General features: G+C 46.9%; 1 protein-coding gene across 2 annotated transcripts in view; it reads right to left on the bottom strand.

Annotated features, from left to right (window-relative positions):
- The window catches only part of LOC142585061 (multidrug resistance protein mrp-7-like), a 163,810-nt gene extending 152,260 nt beyond the window's left edge, over positions 1 to 11,550 (bottom strand). For both annotated transcript variants that reach the window (XM_075695534.1, XM_075695535.1), the window contains exon 1: positions 11,410 to 11,550. In XM_075695534.1, coding sequence (XP_075551649.1) covers positions 11,410 to 11,547 — 138 coding nt within the window. In that variant the 5' untranslated portion in view covers positions 11,548 to 11,550. The remainder of the gene's footprint in view (positions 1 to 11,409) is intronic.
- Between the last annotated feature and the right edge of the window lie 14,956 nt (positions 11,551 to 26,506).

The raw sequence follows: 26,506 nt of genomic DNA, 5'->3' as shown, positions 1-26,506 counted from the left end.
ACACGCTTCACGGCGAATACCCCGTTTGGGCATGTGCTCTCGAGTACGATGGGTTACAAGGTATTGGTAATTAATAAATTACGTAGTTTCGATGTTTCTTGCAAGTACCCTGCCTATCTTAGAGTAATCAAGATCAGTGATGGGAATTCTGCTATCTAATACAGACAATTTTTCGGGATTAAAATAACCTGATGGACTGTGATGCGCGCTTTCGTACTCCAGCTCATGTCGTCAATTACTGAGATATTGGCTCCTTGATTTATTACTTAATAGAAGTGTCATAACACAGCAGTCTTATTTACCGTATACCTCGTGTGCTTTGGGTTGTTGAGAATGACGTCACATGTACGAAATCGTAGAAAACTCTGAATACGTAATCCTTGATAACAGTTAACGATAAACGTATTGCGAACTACGATCGACCAATATGACAGCGGCCTTTGTAGTCAGGAGAAAAAAAAAACAATTTTGAACCGTGCGATACCATGTCGGCGAAATGGACTGCTCTGAAGTCTTTAGTAGTGAGCCTAAAATATTTTGTGACGTGGTGTAGAATTATTACTGCGATAGCGTCAAGGGTCCCGTGTCACAAAATATCAGGTGTCGGCGTCTTATCAATGCACATTCATTACAAACCACGCATACGGAATCACACAGGTCTTACGCGAAGCGGGGAGGAGCTACTGAACGTACTGAATTTCTCAAAGTAAAATGCGTCAAAAAAAATCGTAAAGCACGACTTACACACAACCTACCGACATGACAGCGTCGAATTATAATTTGACTTTTGGAAAACCTTCTTGGTTGCAAATTGCTATTCTTTTTAAAAATACAATGGTATGCTTGTGTGTGTTTCGCTTTCGTTATGTCAGATGTTTGAGTGGTCTCGCAGAACAGTACGGAATTTTTCTGTTTTTCATTATTTTTCGGTCCCTTGCCGTGGGTTTGTGTACGCAACCAGACTGCTTCCTTTGGTCCCTTTGTTAGACTGAACGGAATGTGATACATTCTTTCTTCCCGCTCTTTTATTGTTACTTGCATAGACTAACTAGCGTGTTGTAGCCAACTGATTAATAGCTACAAGAATTCAGTTCGCCTGACATCTTCATCTCATTTGTACATCAAGTTAACAAAGCGGGGAAGCCTGCGGAATGTTTGTAGTCACTGCTTACAATACCGCAATAAATAAATAAATAAATAAATAAATAAATAAATAAATACTTGAACCAACTATGGTTTCAAGTACCACCAAGTGCATGAGCCGATAGCGTTGGCCATTAGCTTAACAACACAAGGTTAACAATTGCAAACCTAGTCTACCTTGAACCACCAACAAATGCATTTAAATCGAGTGACGTAGAAATGTTTGGGTCAAGACTCGTTACATGCGCTGACTGTCAGGTGTCATGCAGAAAGGAGAATTCTGTGTCATAAGCCCCGCGAAATTGCAGCTGGCTTCGCTAGTTTGCTTCTTTTTTCCGGAGGTTTAGTTTCCGGCACAAAAAACGGACGTATTCCTCGTGTAACCTATTGGACGACGTTTTTCTTTTTGCCTTGAACTCGTGTACCACTATCCTACCTCCACATAACTCAATGGATTGACTACTCGGGGACCGTCTTTAAAAGCGTGATAAGCTCCTCTTTCAGTTCTTGCTTGTGTAGTGCAGGACTTGAACGTCTTTTCCTGTATATTCTGATTGCTAGAAAGGCGTTCAAGCGAGCCTTAAAAACATACTTACCCGCGTGTCACATACGTCCTGCGAGCGAACACCCGCGGCTGAGTACAGTGTGGCCCGTGCGACTACCACAGAAGTTTATTTTGGCCCTCGATGGTTTTCACTTGCGCAGCCTTGCATTACGTGACCACCTCATGTTCGCCATAGCGTGCATTGCGGCTTCAGCGTGAGCTAATCTCAACCGACGGTGTTTGCTGCTTTCACAGCATGTCCACGCTTTCGTACTTCGTCTTCCTTGCACGAGCTTTGCGGCAACCTTGGCCTCACGCTACGCGTAATCGGCTTAACGGCGTAGCCAGGGCAGCTTTCTGACTTTCGTAGCAGCATGAGCGTTGCGCCCACAGGAACTAGGTTTCCTGATGTGTAGCTATGGGTATACCGCACCGCACTGCGATGCATGCAGTGGTCTGAGCGGAACTGACGGAGCACTACAAGCTACACGGAACGACGATAATCCTCATCACGCCAGCGTTGTAAGACGCCCGGAAGTTTCCAGGGGACTGTTTCTGCTGCGAAGAAGCAGTTACCTCACGCGCTATGTCACGCGAACATGTCACGCCCACGTATTCTCATAGCATTGTCTGGACTATTGCTTCAGCGTGGCTCTGAACCTTGCTATCACTTGCGATGCTTCGCTCTCCTGGCAAAACTTACAATTTCTAGTTTTTTCTTGTTTTTTTTTCGACTATCGGTGAACTTTCACACCTACTCGGCCAAGCTCACTGAGACGCACACTCACTTGCTCAAGTTTTAACATTCAAGGCACTAATTGGTGAATATGCCAACGAATGGCTAATGGCCGGTTTACATCCTTTGCATATACAAATGCCCGAAGCTGAAGGAACTGTCATGCGCCGCCACGTAGATGAATGACGAACAGTATTATGTCTTTTATACAAGCCGCTACTAAGGGTCAAAGCAATTCCACTGAAGTTCGTAACGTCCATATCGATCTGTCTTTGCCCGGAGCACGCCAAAAACAAATTTATCACAACGGGATACATCAAGCAATTAAGTAAAAGAAAGCAATCAGGTGATAACATTACTAAGCCAAAAACTAGAACCAGATGTGCCTTCAAGGCAATTGGCAAATAAAGAAAGAAACAATGAAGTGGAAAATGCAGTCCTCATAGTTTAATCAGGGGCAGAAAGGTATACACTACTATGCCTTTAAAAAATCCTTGTCTTCTAGCAGGCGCACCATACGGCGGCACTCACACCATTTGGGCAAGGCGCAGTGACCAAGCTATGGCTAAAGCTTCAGGGCACGTGTAAATCCCAAGGACAGGTGCTTGGGATTTACACGTGCTCTGAAGCTTTAGCCATAGCTTGGTCACGTTCACGCAGTCATTGCCGACGACGCATGCCGAAGCAGCGGCTTGCTGTGCCGCACAGCCATCTTGCGCAGAGACAACGGAGGCAGCATACAGAATGAAATTCACAAGGAAGGGAAACTCGGCGAAAACTGACAACAGGATAGTAGTGTTCGCCCCATCCGTAAGCTGACACGAGTATCGAAAAAAAAAAAGAACTTGAACTTACAGACAATTTTTTATGTTCTTTGTTTAATTTTTGCCGCTAAAACTAAAAAAACTGCTGATAAAAGAAGTTACACTTTGCGACGTGCCTATCTTGCATCACGACCTGAAAAGACAATAACACGCCAGTCGCGCAAGGTGCATGCGTCATGCGCCAAACACGCCACCGAAGCGAGGGAGGCCGGCCGCGCATGTGAGTGATCACCTGTTCGGCGACCCGCCTGTCTTTTTTGGGTGTAGCCTGGTTTATTGAGCTCCCGGCGTATTCTGCATTCATTCTGCCCTTGCACACGGCACCACTGCACTATCGTGCTACGGCAAGGTGAAAAATTTTGGTTGAAAGTCGTCTGCACGGCGCCGAACAGCGAGAACAGCTCGGCCGTTGTGTCCACTTAGTTTCCGTGTACTCAATCTTTATGGGACATTTTTGTGGTGCTCTCTCAAAACCTCCCCCATAATTGCAGCTAAATTCGTTACTGTTTCGGATAATTTTGAAGCACGGTGGCCGCATCTGGCGTTGCAGCGCAGTTGGCGCTGTTTGAGAAGCGCAGCTTAGCTCGGGTGTGAGGACACAGTTAGTTTTGCATGTACTGAATCTTACCGGGACAATTATGCGGCGCTTTCTCAGACCTCCCATATTATTATAAGTAATTTTGTTACTTTTCGCGGCACTTTCGAAACCCGCTTGCCACACCCAGTGTTGTGACGCAGTTCGCGAAAAGCAGCTCGGCCGTAATGTGGTGACGCAGTTAGTTTCGCGTGCACTGAAGCTGACTGGGACCAGCTTGTGACGATTTTTAGGCTCCACAACAACATATTTATCTCGACACTCACGCTTGTCGAAAACGCGACGAGCGATTGCCAAGAGTGATAACACGAGGGTGTGATGCTTGCGCCAGCAGAATACTCAAACGGTAACGCCGAGGAACGCAAGAACCGGTAACTTGTCACTCGAAAATTCTGCATTCTGAACGACTGAAAACAGGCATGGCACCTACGCATTTGTCATGAGTGCGAATAAAAGGCATTCTTGCGAGCGGATTGCTGGGCGCCTTTGTTGTGGCCACATGTGTATATATGCCGTACAATCATTTTGGCTGAGGCCATGTTGTGCAGAAGAAAGGCAGTTTTCTTTGTACATTTAAAAAGCGGGAAATAATGTTTGGGAATGGAGGAATGCTTGCAAATCGGGTGTTTTACTCATACTTTGTGTGTGGTATTGTGTGGGATGAGTCGGGTAATTTCTACGCCATGTATGTAAAAGCGAATTGCTTTTGTTTGTAATGTCGCCCATTCTCCGCGTTCGCACATTTCGCCTCTACGTGTAGTTTTCCTTTGGATTCTAAACAACAAAATTACACAGGCTCGTAATTTCCTTCTTTTCAGCTGATGCCGTCCGGTGGAGCTTCTTACGGGAACCGCTGCTGCTTTCCTGGTGCCACATCATTAGATAAACGCACCAAAAGCCCGGAGCAAGCATTTATGTAGAGCAAGATAAACACTTCATTTCAGAAAGTATCCTGCACTCTGTGAATTTCACGTCGCACAGATTCCATGGAGGCTTGTAAAGATCGCTCGCAGTCATATTTATTTCACTAAAGAAATAAAAAAGAACATCTCGCCAAAATAGCGCGCGGTTGACCAGTATAAGCGAAAACGAATGCCACGCAGGTCAGCGCAGCCGGCGTAACACGTAGCAGTTATATGTTTCAAAACGTGCGCTCCCAAAACCGAAACTAGATGTCTGGTTAAGGTGTTAATTAATGAATGTTTGATGTTTTATGGCGCAAGGGCCAAGTATGGCCAAAGAGCGCCATGTCCGTGGTAATGACTTCGCAGTGTAATCATGAGTTCGATGAAGTTGGTGTGACGTGGCTGTAGAGGGGCCTTAAAAATGGTCGCGCTAAAGTGCGTAAAATCTGTATAAGATTATGGCGATGACTTATGACGTGTACTATGAACATTAAGGTGCACTTAAAAAAATGATACGATGTGTAAAAATATATACGGTTATAAGATATGCTAGAGCACTACTGCCTCCTTAGAGCCCTTCAAAACAAGGGCCTGGAGGCATATGCTATGCGAAACTTATCGCAGTGGCATCCTCTGGAGCGAGGGTGCTCTACGAATTTAATGGGCATATAACGTGTAGTACGACATCATTTAAATAGTTGAGGACTGCCTTGGTGTCAAAAAGCGGTTCCTTACCAAGAAACATAGCCGGGTGTAGAGGGATGTAATAATGGTAAGCAAGCGGAAAATGTTTCTTTCTCTCCGTTTTGGCTTCCCGACACTCCAGGAGCCCGTGGAGGATGGTAAGCCTCCCATCGCATCTACCACAGGTTGGAAGTTCACTTCCAGTAAGCAGATAATTATGGGTGCCAAATGTGTGTCCTATTCTGAGGCGACAGAATAGGACATCTGTTCGCCGAGATCTTCTTGGGGAGGGCCAAAAACCTAACTGTGGCTTTATAACGTGCAGTTTATTATTTATTTCTGCATCCCACATGCGTTGCCAGTGGTTTCGCAGTTTCTTTCGTATGTAAGGTTTCAGATCTGTGAGAGGCACCAAAGCAGTATTATTAACAGCAGGGGGTGCAACTGACGTAGCCATCTGGTCTGCCAGAACGTTACCTTCGTTTCCCCTGTGGCCAGGTACCCAGCATATGATGATATGCTGGTTAGATATATAAGCTTTGCACAGGTCGGAATGGACCTCAGTGAGTAAAGGATTTTTATGTTTGTAGAGTGACATTAAGGCCTTCACCACACTTAGGGAGTCTGTATATATTACGGCTTTTTGGAATTTTGATTTCCGTATATGCTTTACAGCCGACCATATAGCATAGGTCTCTGCCGTAAAAATACTTGTTTCTGGATGTAGTACATTGGATTCCGAAAAAGAATGACCGACGGCTGCATAGGATACTCCGGCATGTAACTTGGAAGCGTCTGTGTACAACTCTGTGCATGAGTGCTTGTACTGAAGTTCTAGGAAATGCATTCGTATTTCGAGTTCTGGTGTGTTTTGTAACTCTTACAAAAGACATATCACATTCTATCACTTGCCAGTACCAAGGCGCTAGCTGCTTCGCTGGAGGCATCAAGCGGTATTCGAAGATTGGAACATCCATTTCCACCCTAAGCTCCCTCAAACGGAGTGAGAAAGGCTGTCTCACAGAGTGTCCATTACGGAAAAGTGCAGTACATGTAGAATCGTTAATAGCTTCACAACACGGATGTTCAGGATTAGACTGCACTTTAAGGAAATATGTGAAGCTGGTGTAAGAGCTCTGCAGATTGAGTGGCCACTCATTCGATTCTACATGCAAGCTTTGAATGGGGCTAGTTCTGAATGCGCCTGTGGGCAGACGGATACCCTGGTGGTGGATGGGATCCAGCATCTTTAGTGCACTCTGGGCGGCAGAGTTGTATACTATGGCGCCATAGTCTAACCGTGATTGAATGAGGCTCTTATAAATATTCATTATACATTTCCTCTCGCTACACCATGTTGTGTGTGAAAGCATCTTTAGTAAGTTCATAGTTTTTAGACATTTAGTTTCGAGATATTTTATGTGCGAGATGAAAGTAAGCTTAGAGCCAAGTATTACACCTAGAAATTAGGTATTTCTTGTCCACCCAGTTCCATGCACGGGTCTGGAACCAGGCCTCTCTTTCTTGTAAAGAGAACACATGAACTTTAAGGGGGTTGACTTTAAATCCATTTTCGTCTGCCCACTTAGATATATTGTTCAAACTCTGCTGTACTTGTCTTTCGCACACTGCAAGGTTACAGTATTTAAAACCTATTTGTATGTCATCTACGTACACGGAATAAAATATAGCTGGTGGTAATGAAGCGCGGAGTGTGTTCATTTTAACTATAAAGAGCGTGCAGCTGAGCACACCTCCCTGTGGTACACCAGTCGCCTGAATAAATGGACGTGATAGTACATTCCCGACTTTCACGCGGAAGATACGGTTGGACAGGTAACTTTCTATCAGCTTTAACATATTGCCACGGATGCTCATTCTCGAGAAGTCTCGCAAGATTCCGTACGGCCACGTTGTGTGTACGCCTTCTCCATACCGAGAAATATCTATCGGAAAAACTGTGTACGAAAGCGTCGCGAATATATCCTTCAATACGTACAAGATGATCGGTTTTGGACCGCCCTTCTCTAAAGCCACACTGATAGGGATCTAGCATTTTGCTCAGTTCAAGGAAGTGAATTAGTCGCCGATTAATCATTTTTTCAAATACCTTACAAAGGCAACTTGTGAGGGCTATCGGGCGGTAACTTGCCACTGAGGAACGGTCTTTGCCTTGTTTCAAAACAGGGACCACAATAGCTTGTTTCCATGCGGTTGGAAGGTATCCCACAGCCCAAATAGTGTTAAAAAGTGCGAGTAGGGTAACTTGCGTTTCATTGTGTAGGTTTTTGATCATTTCATACATTATCCTGTCAGCTCCAGGTGCAGAACTCTTGCATGCGCTCAAGGCAGCTCTCAACTCTGCAATACTAAAAGGACGGTTGTATGGTTCATTCTGACATTTCCTGATGAAAGGCTTACATTCTTTTATTTGTTTGTGCTTGATAAAGGATTGTTAATAGTTTGTTGGACTTGACACGCTCTGAAAATACTCCCCAAGTGAGTCTGCCTGGCCTTGCAGTGTATCGCCCTGTGTGTTTACCAGAAGGAGTGAATATGTTTCGCGCCCTCTAATCCTATTAACCCTGTTCCAGGTTTCCGCCTCATCTCTAAACGAGTTAATACTCGATAAAAACTTGTGCCAACTTTCTCTTCTGGCCAGTCGGCGGGTTCGCCTGCCTTGGGACTTTATTTTTTTAAAGTTGACAAGATTCTCAGCAGTGGGAGAAGCGCGCAGCAACCCCCACGCCTTGTTCTGATTCTTACGAGCGATCCTACATTCGCCGTTCCACCACGGTACACGTCGTTTGCATGCCAAACCACTTACTTCGGATATGAATTTTGATGCGGCATCAATTATGAATGATGTAAGATACTCCACAGCAGCATCAATTTTTAAACAAGACATGTCAGCCCATGAAATACTAGTGAGAGTTCGAAATTTCTCCCAGTCGGCTGTGTCCATCTTCCACCTAGGAGCTTGTGGAGGATATTCGTTTTCTTTAGATGTTCTTATCAGTATGTGGAAGTGGTCGCTCCCGTAAGCATTGCTCGCAACTTCCCATTCGAGTTTGGCCAGTATAGACGGGGAAACTATACTAAGATTTATTGAAGAAAAGGTTCTGTTTGCTAGAGAGTAAAATGTGGGTTCCTGCTTATTCAGCAAGTACGCACCTGAAGAACAAAGGAACTGTTCAACAAAACGACCTCACGCGTCTATACGAGAGTCGCCCCACAGGCAGCTGTGCGCATTGAAATCGCCAAGAACAACATAAGGTTCTGGCAATTCGTCTATAAATGACTGAAATTTATGTTTGTTTAATTTGTAGTGTGGGGGTACAAGCGAGCAAATGATGACGAGTTTATTTACAAAAACAGCTCGAACCGCCACTGCTTCAAGGGGCGTTTGTACCTGCAAACGCTGACAGGAAATACTTTTATGAATAAAAATGGCAACACCGCCTGATGATACGACAGCATCATCGCGATCTTTGCGGAACTTGACATACGGTCGGAGAAAGTTTGTGTGTTGTGATTTTATGTGTGTTTCCTGTAGACACAGCACTTTTGGATTGTGTTTTTAATTAAGCTCTTGCACGTCATCAAGGTTCCTAAGAAGGCCTCTAACGTTCCATTGAATAATTTGTGTATCCATAATGAAAGTAAATAAGTGCTGTGTGTATGAAAACGGAGGTGATGCCTTAGGTTACAGAGCTCTTTCGAGGCCCTGTAACGGGGGTTCTGCCCTTTCTGGAGCGTTCGAGGGAGCCTCGCCGCTCCTTAGGCGTTTGGTGCGCCTTGACGACAGGTGCAGTGTCCATTGCCTCTTGTGAGGCGCCAGACACGTGCTCTTGCGTGCGAGAAGTTACAAGAGAGAGTCCCGCCTTGGAGGGCAAAACCCCTGCGCACACCGGCCCGGAGGTCGATGGGGCTCCCTGAGGGATTTGGCTGCGCTGGCCGTTGCCAGCGCTGGAAGGGGCCTCGGAGGTTGGGGCAGCCTCGGCTGCACCCACCTTTGGGGTGGATGGTCCCTTCTCCTCGGTTGACGGAGCAGCGCTAGCTGCAACCGCCGCGGGGGCAGATGGCGTAACTGCCGACTCACTGCCTGTGGGTCGGACAGCCGCCGGAGGCCGTTGTGACGCTGCCCCCTTACGCGCCACATCGGCAAAGCTGCTCTTAGACAGGTATGACACCCGCCTACGTGCCTCTCTGAAAGATATGTTTTCTGTGACTTTGATTGTCACAATCTCCTTTTCTCTTTTCCAGGATGGGCAGGACCGCGAGTACGCGGCATGCTCGCCATCACAGTTGACACAATGTGGAGTGTTCTGGCATGTTTCGAAGGAATGTTCATTGTCACTGCACTTAGCACATGTCAGCCGGCCTCGACAGTTCTGTGAACTGTGGCCGAACCTTTGGCACTTAAAGCATCTAAGAGGATTGGGCACGTATGGCCTAACACAAAGATTTATATAACCGGCCTCGATGGACTCGGGGAGGACACTTGAACCGAACGTGAGTATCAGGTGTTTCGTCTTGATCTCTTTACCATCTCGACTCGTCTTAATTCGCTTAACATCTACGACATTCTGTTCACTGAAGCCCTCCAAGAGTTCAGCTTCAGTGAGCTCTAGCATGTCATCGTCCGAGACGACGCCGCGGGTGGTGTTCATGGTAAGGTGCGGGGTTACTGTTACTTGGGTCTCCCCAAATGACACAAGTTTCGGCAGTTTCTCGTACTGCTTCTGATCGTTGAGCTCGAAGAGAAGATCACCACTTGTCATTCTCGACGCCTTATGTCCTTTTCAAAAAACTTCAGTTAAAGACTTCGAAATAAGGAACGGTGAAATGTTACGCACTAGTTTATCTGGCTTTTCTGAGTGAATCACATGGAATCGAGGAAAGTTCTGGACTTGTCGTCCGAAAAACTGAAAGATCTTCGGTGCGCCCTCGTTTCTGAGGGCGATCAGGTAGTTTAGGAAAAGCATTTTCCATAATTATAGTTGGGTTTTCGGCCGCAATGCCGACCACCCACCATGGAGCCCAACAGGGGGACGTGACAGAAGTTCCTGCAAGGGAAACCCTGCCAACGCCAGCTGTAGATCGCTGCTATAACCAAATACAGCCTAGCCAAGGCTGGCCAGCCACACAAGGTTAACCCTTGCCGCAGGGAAACTAGGAAGTGAGAAGAAGTGAAGAGAAGACAGGAAAGATGAAAAAGGCGAGAGAGAAAGTCGAAGATTAGAGAGGAGGACAGGAAAAGGCGACTGCCGATTTCCCCCGGGTGGGTCAGTCCGGGGGTGCCGCCTACGTGAAGCAGAGGCCAAAGGGGTGTGTTGCCTCCGCCGGGGGGCCTTAAAGGTCCGAACACCCGGCATCGGCTCAACCCCCAGGATCCCCCTTTCCCCGGACACGGCTAAGCCGCGCACGGCTACATGCGGGAGGGTCCAACCCTCGTGTGCTCGGGTACGTGGTGTCGCAACACACCAAACGCCTCCTGACGCAGACGACCCTGTGGGGGTTCAGGTGTTAATCCCATCCGCTTGGTGGGCTACAGTCAATTCGGCCGCTATGGTCTATGAGGGCGTCCGCCTTTGTTGATTGTCTTTTTCTATAAAGGCAGGCTGAAGCAAGCAGTGAAAGTGTCACCACGTGACCAAACATGGCCACACCCTCGGCAGCGTAGTGACATTGTCCAGACTGGGACAGATATTTTCTTTTTAGTTCGGTGCAGTTACGTGACATGTATTTTCCAAGCTGTACGTGTTGTGAATGGCGTTGACTCTTGGAGTGACCCTTCAGTCGCAGTTCCATGCGATTTTCATCACTACGTCGTCATGACAGCAATGATAAATAAAAAAAGTAACGCGCTCTTAGGAAGTTCAATTTAGCAGTAATTTTCCTTTTCTTGTCACCTGCCTGACTTTACAAAATAACTGCACGCGAGCAATGTTTTGGTCGCGTTCAATCCTCCTTACCAGGTATGTGATGTCGAATAGGCTGTACAAAGTTGGTTTTCTCGAGTGCTGTCTCCCCGAGTTCCACAGTTCCATTCCAGCCAAGCAAGTGCAGACGACGGTCACCAGCTTCAGACTTCCTAATATATAAATATCCATCGTGACGGCTTCTGAAATATGCAGAGAGATATGTAAAAGCCACAGATTTACCACAATTACGAAAAATTATTTCCCACTATAATATTGAGGCTGACGAAGAGGTTCACCAGGGATGGTAACTTCTCTTATTGTGTCCTAGGCAGGGGGCGGGCAACCGCTGAGGGATGACAAAAGGGAGAAAAGGAGGCGAGTAACCAAAGGTGTGATCGTGTCGATGTTCAGACCATACTTCCGCGACCTGTATTTCTCTCCTTTTCGCCGAGATAGTCCGACCATGGACAAACACAGTAAGTAGCTTTCTCCTAGAACGGCTTGTGCTATGGTCTTCTATATGTTCCATGGCTCTAGTAATGGCCTCTTTTGGGGGCTTTGTCTCTGTCTGTCGGATTTCACTTTCATTGAAAGTAATAATCTTGTCGGCATCCTTTTATTGTTAAGTGATTGCCTGGCATACTCGAGAGAAGGTCCTGACGTCGTTCTTGTTTGCCCGATTCTTTTGATCAGATGTTTTCTTTCCCCAATGTAAATTACTGAACAGACGGCATAGGTTATCTTGTAAACGACACTTTGAGACTTCTTTCTTTACGGATGGTCGTTGGTTTCGAAAGAAGGCTATTCAAGGTGTTTGTTGGCCTGTGGAAGACATTGAGGCCTCCTTCCTTTGATATTTGGGTAATAATATTGCTGGAACTTTAAACGTAGGAAAGCGATACTCATTTCTGAGCACGGGGGGCAACGAAGGGTTGTAGTTTTTATACCTAGGTATAATTCTTTCCTCGTTTTTTTTTCCTTTTGGCTCTCACCTGGTTTGCCGAATGAGGTCATTAAATAGCCATTGCTTGTTTGTTTGTTTGTTTGTTTGTTTGTTTGTTTGTTTGTTTGTTTGTTTGAACAACAAAACGTATAAATACAATATGTATTCAACTGAGTACCAGACAATATAATATAAATATAATATTTATTCAAAAGCATAGGTGCTTTCGAGCGGGACTGGTCATTGTGTTGGCCTTAATGACAAGACTTTGTTTTGCGTTTTCTGTGTTCGTTGACGACCATTCTTCTTTATTTAATTCGGTCGCATCTCAATCATGTTTCTATTTGGTGTATGTTTTTTTCTATAACTCTTTAGGCATGTTTGCGAGATTTTCTTTATTGCCGCAACATTTTTCACATCGCGTTATGTCATCATGAAACAATTGTTTTCGGTGAAGTCGCCTGCACAGTACTCCTGAACGTTTAAAGTTTCATCCAGATTACTCATTCACTTTAGTATAATGGTGCCGCTCATGCCAACTCAGAAGCTTCTCGTGTTTTTAGCAATTGTGTCTATAGCATAGCACGAGCCCTGTCTATAGCGTATTCTCAGCGAAATCAAATAAACGAAGGCGTGTGTCCTTTTCTACATCCTCTTTAGGCGTGTTTACGCATGTCGTGTTTATCATTTACGACCAGCCCGTAACAAAAACTGAAGTAACTCTCAGGTCCGGTACAAGTTTACGTGTAATTTTTATGCTTCAAATGAATAACGGTGAAATAACGTGTTCAGGGGATGTTTACTGATAATGAGTCTAAGGATAAAGCCTAGGTTACAACTCCCCAAATTAACACCTGCTCATAGTTGTCAAGGGCCGTTGTGTGAGAGTGCATTGGGCGGAGCGATCAGTGCATTAGTGATCAGGCGCGGCTGTGCAAACTTATATCAAGAATGGTTTTAGCAGCCTGGTGGCCCCACGTGGCAATGAATGTGGGTGTAATCCGACGCTTCCTGAAACCAAATTTATCGGGAGGGGTTCAGTTAGGACTGAGAGGGAGGTCATAGAGGGTATTTCACATCAAACGAAGGGGTGATGCCTGTGTCGACATGCCGTCTTTATGCTTTATTGACAAGAAAATCACTAACCGCGCCTTTTGATTAACATGCGTAGTTGATCGCTTAGCGCCCATGCTCTGTTATTATTTTATTCAGAAGCACATTCGCCATCGTCACATCGCTGGGCTGTGCGCAGGAAGCGAATTCTCGTTCTGAATAAACTCAGTTGGAAGTTGACGACACTCCTGCCTGTGGTAAACGTTCTGTCCACGCTTGTCTTGTGTCGTTTATTTCCTCGAGTAAATAATTATCAATTCAAAGTTTCACGTCGCTCTGATCTCATAATTTAAAAAATTAGGGGGCTCTACGTGCCAAAACCACTTCCTGATATTGAGGCACGTCGCAGTGGACGACTCGGGAAATTTCGACCTCCTGGGGTTCGTTAACGTGCACCTAAATCTAAGTACACGGGTGTTTTCGCATTTCGCACCCATCTAAATGCGGCCGATGCGGCCGGGATTCAATCCCGCGACCTCGTGCTCAGCAGCCAAACACCATAGCCACTGAGTAACCCCGGTGGGTCATTTCACAATTCATTCTATACAATACTCTAATCGCGCTACAGTGAAAAATATATTGCAGAGGAATTGCAGGCTATTCAATGTTGTCATTGCTAAGGTAAGCATACAGACTGATTTTAAAGGTCAGTTGCACGTGCTGTGTCGCTAGCACATGAATGCCTGCAGACCTCAGAAGTGTCAGCGGGCACAACTCTTTGTGAACAGCTGCTGTAGTGTTGCGGCATTAATTTTCTGCTGCTAAGGTCGAGGCATTGTCATCAAATCGGGCCCACTGCTGTTGCATCACGGCAATATCGAATCGACTGAAGGCGCTCTTGTATAGCTAATTTAGGTTCACGACCCCGAAACAAGAGTGGTCTAAACTAAAGCGCAGCCATTCATGTCGTAGTGTAGATTTAAAACCTAAAGCACCACGAGACACTACGCTCTCAACAACAATCTACACATGCCTCGATGGCCTCTGAGCGGAGCAGCGCAGCAGTGTTGTCCCTCCGGGCGAGGCCATGAAAACAGCTGAGCGCAGCGCGAAACACAAACCACACCGAGTAAGGCGCAAACGAAGCGCTTTGCGATTGCTGTAGTGGCGCCGGAACAAGTTTTTTCATTGACCTTTTTTTCATGACGACATACGGCTCATTCCAAGCCGTACCGCTCTCGAACTGAGCACCGATATTAAAATTTAATTGCGGATATTAAGGTCACTATGCGCTGCACAATGAACTGTGAGTAACTTCGTAGCCTGGCGCTCCGGGTCCCTCTTTACCGCGCACCCAAAGTAGGGCACACAAGCGGTCTTTTTTGGCAAATTTTGCCTTCATCGAGATGCTATCAATGGCTATCATCATCAGCAGCAGCAGCCTGGTTACGCCCACTGCAGGGCAAAGGCCTCTCCCATAGACTTCTAACTACCCCGGTCATGTACTAATTGTGGCCATGTTGTCCCTGCAAACTTCCGAATCTCATCCGTCCACCTAACTTTCTGCCGCCCCCTGCTACGCTTCCCTTCTCTTGGAATCCAGTCCGTAACCCTTAATGACCATCGGTTATCTTTCATCCTCATTACATGTCCTGCCCATGCCCCCCAATTCTTTTTCTTGATTTCAACTAAGATGTCATTAACTCGCGTTTCTTCCCTCACCCAACCTGCTCTTTTCTTATCCCTTAACGTTACACCCACCATTCTTCTTTCCATAGCTCGTTGCGTCGTCCTCAATTTAAGCAGAACCCTTTTCGTAAGCTTCCAGGTTTCTGCCCCATACGTGAGTACTGATATGACACAGCTGTTATATACTTTTCTCTTGAGGGATAGTGGCAACCTGCTGTTCATGATTTGAGAATGCCTGCCAAATGCCCCCCAGCCCATTCTTATTCTTCTGATTATTTCAGTATCATGATCCAGATCCGCGGTCACTACCTGCCCCAAGTAGATGTATTCCCTTACTACTTACAGTGCCTCGTTACCTATCGTAAACTGCTGTTCCCTTCCCGAGACTGTTAAACATTGCTTTAGTTTTCTGCAGATTAATTTTTAGACCCACCCTTCTGCTTTGCATCTCCAGGTCGGTGAGCATGCATTGCAATTGGTCCCCTGAGTTACTAAGCAAGGCAATGTCATCAGCGAATCTCAATTTACTAAGCTATTCTCCATTAACACTTATCCCCAATTCTTCCCACGACCAGGTCTCTGAATAGCTCCTGTAAACGTGCTGTGAATAGAATTGGAGAGATCGTATCTCCCTGCCTGACGCCTTTCTTTATTGGGATTTTGTTGTTTTCTTTATGGGGGACTACGGTGGCTGTGGAGCCGCTATAGATATCTTTCAGTATTTTTACATATGGCTCGTCTACACCCTGATTCCATAGTACCTCAATGACTGCTGAGGTTTCGACTGAATCAAACGTTTTTTCGTAATCAATGAAAGCTATATATAAGGGTTGGTTATATTCCGCACATTTGTCAATCATCTGATTGATAGTGTGAATATGGTCTATTCTTGAGTAGCCTTTACGGAATCCTGCCTGGTCCTTTGCTTGACAGAAGTCTAAGGTGTTCCTGATTCTATTTGCGATTACCTTAGTAAATACTTTGTAGGCAACGGACAGTAAGCTGATCGGTCTACAATTTTTCAAGTCTTTGGCGTCCCCTTTCTTATGGATTACGAATATGTTAGCGCTCTTCCAAGATTCCGGTACGCTCGAGGTCATGAGGCATTGTGTATACAGGGTAGCCAGTTTTTCTAGAACAATGTGCCCACCATCCTTCAACAAATCTGCTGTTACCTGATCTTCCCCCGCTGCCTTCCCCCTTTGCATAGCTCCCAAGGCGTTCTTTACTTCTTCCGGCGTTACTTGTGGGATTTCAAATTCCTCTAGACTATTCTCACTCACTTTATCGTCGTGGGTGCTACTGGTACTGTATAAATCTCTATAGAACTCCTCAGCCACTTGAACTATCTTGCCACTTGGCTATCAAATGCTATTAAATATCGTGGGCCAGTAGTCGAACCCTCGACCTCGTGCAGATCAGAAGAACGCCATAGCCACTGAGCTAACATGTCCGCGGTGGCGCGGAAAGATAAGTAATTTGCCGCGCCTGGGCACAAAACCTTACTTGGACATGCGACGTGAGATGAATGGATAATCCGGCGTCTGCAGGGCAAGTATCTCAGGCGTGCACACAGTGTAGCATCCTGGTGGCCACGAGCGTGTCACCCGAGAGAGAGAATATTTTTGTGGCTTTGAGCGCAGCCGCCAAGCACAGCAATGTGACTGAGAATGCCAACGGTATACACCGGCGGTGCTGAACAGTTGCGCAGCGGTTTTCCGGAACAGGTGTGATTCCGAGAATGCGCGCGCGCATTTACAGGCATGTTTCTTGCTGTTTTTGCTAGGGCGCCTCACTTTTTTATTTTCACAATATTTCTCTGCCGGTATGAACTTTCAAATTGACCTGTTTCCCTGCGCGCAGGCGTGTGATTGTGGCGGCAGGATACACTTCATTCCCTTCCAATCTGTGTATAGAAAACTCGCTGGAACTGTGTCGATGGAGCTAAGAGAATTGAAGCAAGCGTATCTGCAAGTAAGCAAAACTCAGACATACATACGTGTAAGTCCTTGCAAAGACATAAACAGCAAATTCCTATTGTCACTCTTGTATGAAGAAAAGCATTTATACTTGTACAGGTCTAAGTTGGGTGCAGGCTGCTATAATGTGCTGCAATATAAAACCACCACTACCACCGCGCCTTACTCCATGCCTGTTATTCAGTTATTTAGTGTGAACTGTAGAGGAAGGGCTGAACGTATCCGTTCGTTCGCAAGAATTGTGAACGAATCTTAATTAAAGGAAATTGTATGTGGTGCAGTGATTCAAACCTGTGCTCGTGATACTTCAAACCTAGCGCTAAAATCGCTACTCTACGTCCACCTTCTATTGCATTCCAGCGCAATAACAACGCTACGTAACGGCCCGTACTTTCCTGACTGCGGCCGCTGAGTGCTGCTGCTGTCTTGCTTAATAGATCACACAAAAAAATGAATTACGTACATAATGGCGGGATCAAACCTCTTTTCCACAGCCAGGCAGCCCGATGCTCTGAACATTCAGCCACAATCGAACTTTCGTTTTTATTGCATAAAAATAATATCGGTATAGTATCTAGCGAACAATATTTAGTTCACATTTAGAGTAACACATGCTATGCAACACAGTTTACCGCAAGTTCTAAAATCAGGCAAACAATCTCAATTTTCCAGAAGCGAAAGCTACTTAGGAACGGGATTGAATGTTTCGACCACGCTACGCACTTGAGCCCCGACTTCCCGTAGGACCTTGTGCAGCGAAGTGGCTCGACATGCCTGTCGATTATGCTGCCCCTCGCATGTCTTCGTTCTTTCCAACGCCAACTGGCTCTGTGAGATGATTACCACCTCCCATTGGTGGCGTAGAGGTAGAACACCCGCCTCGCGTGCAAGAGGTCCGTGGTTCGAATCCCGGTGCCGGCAATTTTCCACCGGATTAAAAAGAAATCCGTGTGTTGATAAAATTGCACAAACAGGCCTGGAGTGTGGCCTGATCCCGGTGACCAGAACCGGTAACGCACTCCCTCACCAGAGCAGGATTGGCCACCCTGGTGCAGTACTTGGCCACAACCTCCTATATGAACACAACAATCAAACCCCGGCCTTGAGTCCCCAGCAGCTGCGAAGCAACTGACCACGGCGGCGGTCAGACCTGCGACGCAAAAAAGGGTGCTAAGAATCACTGGCTCCGGAGAGGCCGCCATTGGAATATGAACCTCGCAACGTTTAACGCTAGAACGTTATCTAGTGAGGCGAGTCAAGCAGTGCTATTGGAGGAATTAGAGGGCAGTAAATGGGATATAATAGGGCTCAGTGAAGTTAGGAGGCCGAAAGAAGCCTATACAGTGCTAAAAAGCGGGCACGTCCTGTGCTACCGGGGCTTAGCGGAGAGAAGAGAACTAGGAGTCGGATTCCTGATTAATAAGAATATAGCTGGTAACATACAGGAATTCTATAGCATTAACGAGAGGGTGGCAGGTCTTGTTGTGAAACTTAATAAGAGGTACAAAATGAAGATTGTACAGGTCTACGCCCCTACATTCAGTCATGATGACCAGGAAGTCGAAAGCTTCTATGAAGACGTGGAGTCGGCAATGGGTAGAGTGAAAACTAAATACACTATACTAATGGGCGACTTTAATGCCAAGGTAGGCGAGAAGCAGGCTGGAGACAAGGCAGTGGGGGAATATGGCATAGGCACTAGGAATAGCAGGGGAGAGTTATTAATAGAGTTTGCGGAACAGAATAATATGAGGATAATGAATACCTTCTTCCGCAAGCGGGACAGCCGAAAGTGGACCTGGAGGAGCCCGAACGGCGAGACTAGAAATGAAATAGACTTCATACTCTGCGCTAACCCTGGCATCATACAAGATGTGGACGTGCTCGGCAAGGTGCGCTGCAGTGACCACAGGATGGTAAGAACTCGAATTAGCCTAGACATGAGGAGGGAACGGAAGAAACTGGTACATAAGAAGCCGATCAATGAGTTAGCGGTAAGAGGGAAAATAGAGGAATTCCAGATCAAGCTACAGAACAGGTATTCAGCTTTAACTCCGGAAGAGGACCTTAGTGTTGAAGCAATGAACGACAATCTTGTGGGCATCATTAAGGAGCGTGCAATGGAAGTCGGTGGTAACTCCGTTAGACAGGATACCAGTAAGCTATCACAGGAGACGAAATATCTGATCAAGAAACGCCAATGCACGAAAGCCTCTAAACCTACAGCTAGAATAGAACTGGCAGAACTTGCGAAGTTAATCAACACTCACTCACCGCTGGCTTGACTGGGCGCAAATCGCAAAGAGTGCTCTAGTATCCAGTAGCCCGATCTCATGTACCCGATGCGCTGCGCCGCAGAATTGTCGGCTGCAGCTCTGTCAACACCCCACGAAATAATTGCACGAGCGCGCGGGTTAAAAACATTAATTCGCAAAATGGTCGCTAATCTACTCACCTTAGCGGAACGTTTCATGTGGGGTGCGCTTGTGCCGTGCGTTCATGCTGGGAGCCCAGCGAAGACGAACAAAGACATCAGCAAGAGGGCGTTCCACCAGCGCGCCCGGCGCTTGCGTTTACGGCGAAGCGTTCATCGAGAGTGACGTTGCATGAGTGCGGCCGTCAAATGTCGCGAATGGGATTCTCTGGATCGTCTTCAGACTCGGTGCAGCCGAAGAGTTTGGCGGCGTATGACTCAACATGCTGTGGTCGCGGGCCTGCCGAGATGTTCGGCTCGCTTTTACTTCCCCTCTCCCGCTCGCTCCGAGAAGCCGCTGCGAAACCTGCCGTTATGTTTCACGCTTTTCTTCTTACCCTCGAAAGTTTCAGAAAACTGTTGTTGTTGTGTGACTTCATGTCACAAGTACAGTGTCTGTGTCAGCCGTACAGAATCTTATTTAAGAAAGGTGAATTTTGTAAGGATATTTCCCGATATTCTATGAAGTGTCTTTGTGATTACTAGGAACACGGTAGCGTGAAAAATATGGCAGATAAGTATTAACAATATCCTTAATAATCTCTTAATTAGTACTTATAAAGGAAGCACTTCAATTCGAGAATTTACGACTCAAAGTCATATTATTAACTCAACAAAAACTTCTTAAACAAAACCATTTTGGGCGCTACAACCTACAGTACTTTGGCATTGCGGGCGGCGCCCAGTATGGCAGCAGCGAAATAACTATGAAATAGTGGACCAGTGACGTTGATCCCTCAATCCTCACCATTGCGAGTGCGGACCAACAGTAGTGCAAGCTTTCGCTGGGACGGCTTCATCGCGGCCTTTTTTTCTTTATGGTGACGCCAAGAATCGACACGAAGCGTGCTCTGTTCTGTTCCCAATCTTTTGGTGGCACCTCAGCTCGGATAATCACGTTTGTCCGTATAGCAGCAAATAAAAACAAGGCTTAATTGATCAGAATGAAGAGAACTCGTAATTGTCATAGCATTGGCGCCCGGGCAGCAAGGTGGCCGATGGCGTTTTCCGTTTTTTAATATGGTGGGGAGATCACCGTCACTGAAACACAATCAAATTTTCGTTTTCGTTCAGGGCTGCCCACAGCCAAAATACTGCGTGCCATAGTACCTACGACGATTTTTGTGAAGTTGTTGTTGGGCAAGGTATGAATGTCGGCCTTCAATTCTGCAAATGCAATGTTGCCGCTAAAATTGGTAATTAAAACTTTATAACGATATTTTTTGTTACTTGTGACGTGAGCCGTACTTGCCACGATGCCGCATTTGTATTGGTTGCGAAGCCTTACAGTCTGACAAAAGATGTGCACATGCGCTTATCACACGTTATCACTGCAGCACCCCGTGTTATTTAGCGCAGAAAAAAACAGCGTGTATACCAGCTGCATTTGCCATCTCTGGGAAAGAAAGCGAAGGAGAGGGTGACCCCGGGGACGTGTGCGGTATCCAAGGCGGCTGTACTGGTGCTCAAACCTGGAAATTGTCGATATCCTCGCTTTCCTCGACAACACCCGCAGGGTGGGGGGAGTGAGTAGACCTATGGGCCCCGGGTGCCAGCCGACCTAGCTACGCCACTGCGCTGCACCCCGCCCCGATATTGGACCGGAAACGCACCGGCCAGTTGCTAACGATGGCATGCGACACCGGCCCTTGCACAAACCGCCTATTATTGGTCGTCGACCGAATTACTGGCATCCGCCACCTACCACAGATCGGTGTCTCCACGGCCACAGGTGGCCAACGCGGCAAGTCAACACCCACGCTCTACGCAGTCAACAACGCTGTCATCGCGTCGTGTGAGCTCTAGACAGCGGACTCCGGCGCTCGTACAAATGGATGTTTGTTATGGCCGACGTCAGCTTTGCCTTATTGGGAGCGGACTTCCTCAGGCATTTCAGCCTAGATGTGAGGGTTCGCAATCGATGCCTAAAGGATAAGGCCACATTCCTCGATGTACTTGGCCTGCAGTCCAACCTCACCTCATCTGGCATCCGTTATCTTCGGCCGGTCTCAACGTATGACAATATACTTGCTGAATACCCGCAAGCCCCGAAACGATGCGCAGCCCGTTAAGCACAAGGTGACGCCATCGAGTAACATAGTGAACAGAAGTGAACTCTCGAGCCGTTTCGTGGCCAAGCTAAGGAGATTCGCCGATTCCGCTAAGTGCCAAAGCACATGACGAAAAGTGTGACTGTGGCGGCGGCCGTAGCTAGCAGCTTCACAGGAAGCACGACCCAACACGGGCGCCCTATCCGAGCCGACAACTTCCTGAGCGCAGCGTTATTCGCGACTATAGGCTCTCAAACATAGCTAATATGCTATGCCACCTGGTTGGTGTGTCCAGCTTAACCGTGACTGCCCCTCCCCGTCCTACTGGAGCGGCGTTGTATGCGTGGTCGCTGTTTTGACAGCATTCATCAAGTACAGGATCATTTTCGTCATGTTCAAGCGTTTGGGCTGTGCTGACCAACGATTGCACTGCCGCATTCAGTTCCGAGTCCGCGATCTCCTCCAGGTCGGAGGCCCGGTAGTGCACAGTTTTCATAATGTCACGGCAGCTGAATAGCAAACTGTCGAGTTTTGGGACACTTCCGAATCCGTCCTTGATGACGAGGTTGTGTAGGCTGTGGCCAACACACAGGTGGTGTTCCGTGTGCGCGAGACTCGCTGCGCGCCTCATGTTCGAGCCGGCGTCAGTGACTGCACACACTTCCTTTCCCACCATGTCGAATTCTTCCAGGCACCTTTGAAACTCATTCATGATGGCAGCGCCTGTATGTCTCTCGGTCATGTGCCTCGTGCTCAGAGTCAGCTCGAAGTTCCCTGAAATAAAAACAGCAACCATTACAGTCTGAAACAGCGTGGTACGTCGCTTCCCTCACCAGCAAAATGCTTGTTCTTGGCGATTTATAGTAAAAAAAGTAGGAAAAGATGTGGGCCAGCCGCGGCATCTGTTATGGAACTATGAAGCACCTGAGGTGCGGCCAGCTTAAATAAAGGGTCGGGGAGTGGAGAGGAAATAAAAAAGGGGAGCGATAGGGAGAGAGGACAGGGGTATAGGTATAGTTATAAAACACTGTACAAAGAACGCGACGCCCGCCCCCGATTGTCCGAGCACCGTGATAGCCTATCACTGCAGGCGGGCGTCCCGTGAGTGCATAGCGCCCGCGCGCGCATGTCCGAGATTTCACGGCGCGCGGGCGCAAGCACACACACTGTTACGAGCGCTCGCGCGGGCTCGGCAATACATCATATTCACAAGCCACGCGAGCGGCGCACACAGAGTCAATAGAGTCCGCTTGCAGGTGGTGGGCGCCAAAGCACGCACGCGATGCCGCTAATCGGCGCGTGGGGACGCGCGCACACACATGCAGCCACGCATCGCACTCACGCACAAAACATTTACAAGCCGCGCGCGCGGCGTGTCCTATCAAGAAAAATAAGCAACGCGCGCGGTGTACTATACCATAACGGCTGCCCGATCCGCCGTGGATCGAGCGGCCGTTACACTGTACGGCAGCCAGAGTGGGGGCGCCCGGCTGTATGCAATCGTCCGACGTAGCACGCGCAGAGCGTCCTGTCACTGCGTGCAACCAGCTGGAGAGGAACACAGAGTTGAACACACTTCAAGTGTGTTCGCTACACTCGCCCAGTATTAATGCATGCAATCGTCCGAGGCAGCACGCGCAGAGCGTCCTGTCACTGCGTGCAACTAGCTGGAGAGGAATGAATGTATGTGGTTTAGTGGCGCAAGGGCCAGATATGGCCAAAGAGCGCCAAGACAGTGTTAGTGATTTCGCGGTGGAATGATGAGTTCTGTGACGAAGATGTGACTTGGCTGTAAAGTGGCCTAAAAATAGTCGCTGTAAAGTGCGTAAAATCTATGTGCTATAAAATTACGGCGATGATTAATGACGAGTACTATGAACATTAAAATCCATCGTAGAAGGATGATGCAAAATATAAAATATATAAGATGGTAAAATTTCTTGGAGCACTGCTGCCTCGCCAGAGCCCTTGAACCACAAGGGCCTAGAGGCATGTGCTATTCAAAATAATTATCACAGCGCCATCCTCTGAAGAGAGGAGACGCTACGAACATGTGGGGCTAAAAACATGAAACACAACATCTTTTAGATAACTTAGGACCGCGTTGGTGTCAAATAGCGGTTCTGGGCCGAGTAACATTACTGGATGAAGGGGGATCTCCTGCCGGTATGCTATGGGAAAATGTTTCTTTCTTTCAGATTCGGCTTTCCGACACTCCAGAAGGACGTGGAGGACGGTGAGCCTCTCCCCGCATCTACCGCAGATTGGAGGTTCATTTCCGGTGAGTAAAAAGTTATGTGTGCCAAATGTGTGTCCTATTCTTAGACGACAGAATAGGACCTCTGTCCGGCGTGATTTTGTTACGGAAGGCCAGAATCCTAACTGTGGCTTTATCACGTGGAGCTTATTTGTTTCCCCCTCCCATAGGCGTTGCCACTGGTTCCGTAGTTTCCTCCGTAAGAAGGGCTTCAGGTCTGTGACAGGAACTGCAGCGGTGTGATTAGCAGAATGTGATGCAACTGACGTGGCCATCTGGTCCGCCACAACGTTACCTTCGATGCCCCTATGACCTGGCACCCAGCATATGATGACATGCTGATTACCTATATACGCTTTACACAGAGCAGAATAGAGATCGTTAATTACCGGATTTTTGTGGTTAGAGAATACCATCAAGGACTTCACAACACTAAGGGAATCCGTATATATGACTGCTTTCTGGAATTTTGATTTTCTGATATGTTTCACAGCCGACAATAGTGCGTAGGCCTCAGCCGTAAAGATACTAGTTTCCGCATGTAGTACATCGGTTTCCGAGAAGGATCGCCCGACGGCTGCGTAGGACACCCCGTCGTGTGACTTCGATGCGTCTGTGTAGAACTCCGTGCAGGAGTGTTTGTGCTGGAGTTCCCGGAAATGCATTTGGATTTCAATGTCTGAAGCGTGTTTCGTAACTTGCATGAAAGATATATCGCATTGTATGAGCTGCCACTCCCAAGGAGGTAGCAGCTTGGCTGGATGCATTAGGCGAAGTTCGAGGAGTGGAACACGCATTTCATGACTAAGCTCCCTCACACGCAGCGAGAAAGGCTGTCTTACGGAAGGACGGTTACGAAACAGTGTAGCATATGTCATATCATTAATGGTGTTAAAACAGGGATGTTCAGGATTAGAGTGGACTTTCAAAAAATATGTTTGGCTGATGTATGTTCTCTCGATATGAAGTGACCACTCATTCGATTCTGCATATAAGCTTTCAATAGGACTTGTTCTGAAAGCTCCAGTGGCCAGTCGGATTCCTAGATGGTGGACCGGATCTAGCATCTTTAGCGCGCTCGGGGCTGCAGAATGATAGATCACGGCACCATAGTCCAACCGTGATCGGATGAGGCTCTTGTAAAGATTCATTAAACATTTCCTGTCGCTGCCCCATGTTGTGTGGGATAACACTTTGAGTAAGTTCATTGTTTTTAAACATTTGACCTTGAGGTACTTTATGTGTGGAATAAAAGTTAACTTTGAATCAAGTATGATGCCTAAGAATTTGTGTTCTTTGTTCACAGGAATTCGCTGACCATTCATTTCGATACTGGGTTCTGCAATGAGCCCTCTCTTTCTTGTGAAAAGCACACAAGAACTTTTGTTGGGGTTAACTTTAAATCCTTTTCTTCTGCCCATTTGGACACTTTGTTCAAGCCCTGTTGAACTTGCTTCTCACATACAGTAAGGTTGCAGGATTTAAAGCCTATCTGTATGTCGTCTACGTAAACAGAATAAAAAATGGCTGGCGGTAATGAAGCACGAAGGGAGTTCATTTTCACGATGAAGAGCGTGCAGCTAAGTACACCACCTTGAGGTACACCAGTTTCCTGTATAAAAGGTTGCGACAATGAATTGCCGACTTTCACGCGGAATGTACGGTTGGACAAATAGCTTTCTATTAGGACGAGCATATTGCCACAGATGCCAATTCCCGACAAGTCTCTCAAGATTCCATAGCGCCACGCAGTGTCGTACGCCTTCTCCATATCGAGGAATACGGATAGGAAATATTGTTTATGTAGAAAGGCGTCGCGAATGTTTCCCTCAATGCGCACAAGGTGATCGGTTGTGGACCGCCCTTCTCTGAAGCCACACTGAAAGGGATCGAGGATATTGTTGAGTTCAAGGAAATGCACAAGTCTACGGTTAACCATTTTTTCAAAAAGCTTACAAAGACAATTTGTAAGAGCTATCGGACGGTTACTTCCAGCCAAGGAAGGGTCCTTACCCTGCTTAAGAACAGGGACCACAATCGCATCTTTCCATGTGGATGGGAGGTATCCCGTAGCCCAAATAGCGTTGAAAAGCGTGAGTAGTGTAAGTTTGGTGTCAGTGTGTACGTTTCTGACAATTTCGTACATGACTCTATCAGGTCCCGGTGCAGAGCTTTTGCATGTGGTCAAGGCAGCTCTCAACTCAGCAATACTGAACGGCCGGTTATAAGGTTCATTCTGTATGGATTTTCGTATTATTGGCTTGCATTCTTCTATTTGCTTGTATTTCAAAAAGGATTGCGAATAATGGTTTGAACTCGACACGTTCTCAAAGTGTTCTCCAAGTGAGTCTGCCTGATCTTTCAGTGTTTCACCTTGTGTGTTCACCAAAGGAAGTGAATATGTTTGTCGCCCTTTTATCCTATTAACCCTGTTCCAGGCTTTGGCCTCATCTGTATAGGAGTTGATACCGGATAAAAACTTCTGCCAACTCTCTCTTCTGGCCTGTCGGCGGATTCGCCTGCCTTGGGTTTTTACTTTTTAAAACTGATAAGATTCTCCACAGTGGGGGAGGCGCGCAGCAACCCCCACGCTCTGTTTTGTTTTTTACGAGCGATCCTACAATCGTCGTTCCACCACGGGACACGCCGTTTGCATGCCAATCCATTTACTTGTGATATACATTTAGCTGCGGCATCTATTAT

The sequence above is a fragment of the Dermacentor variabilis genome, chromosome 6 (genome assembly GCF_050947875.1).
Source record: "Dermacentor variabilis isolate Ectoservices chromosome 6, ASM5094787v1, whole genome shotgun sequence".
NCBI classification, from domain to species: domain Eukaryota; kingdom Metazoa; phylum Arthropoda; class Arachnida; order Ixodida; family Ixodidae; genus Dermacentor; species Dermacentor variabilis.
The sequence above is the reverse complement of the archived record's forward strand: the minus strand, read 5'-3'. Positions and strand labels throughout refer to the sequence as shown.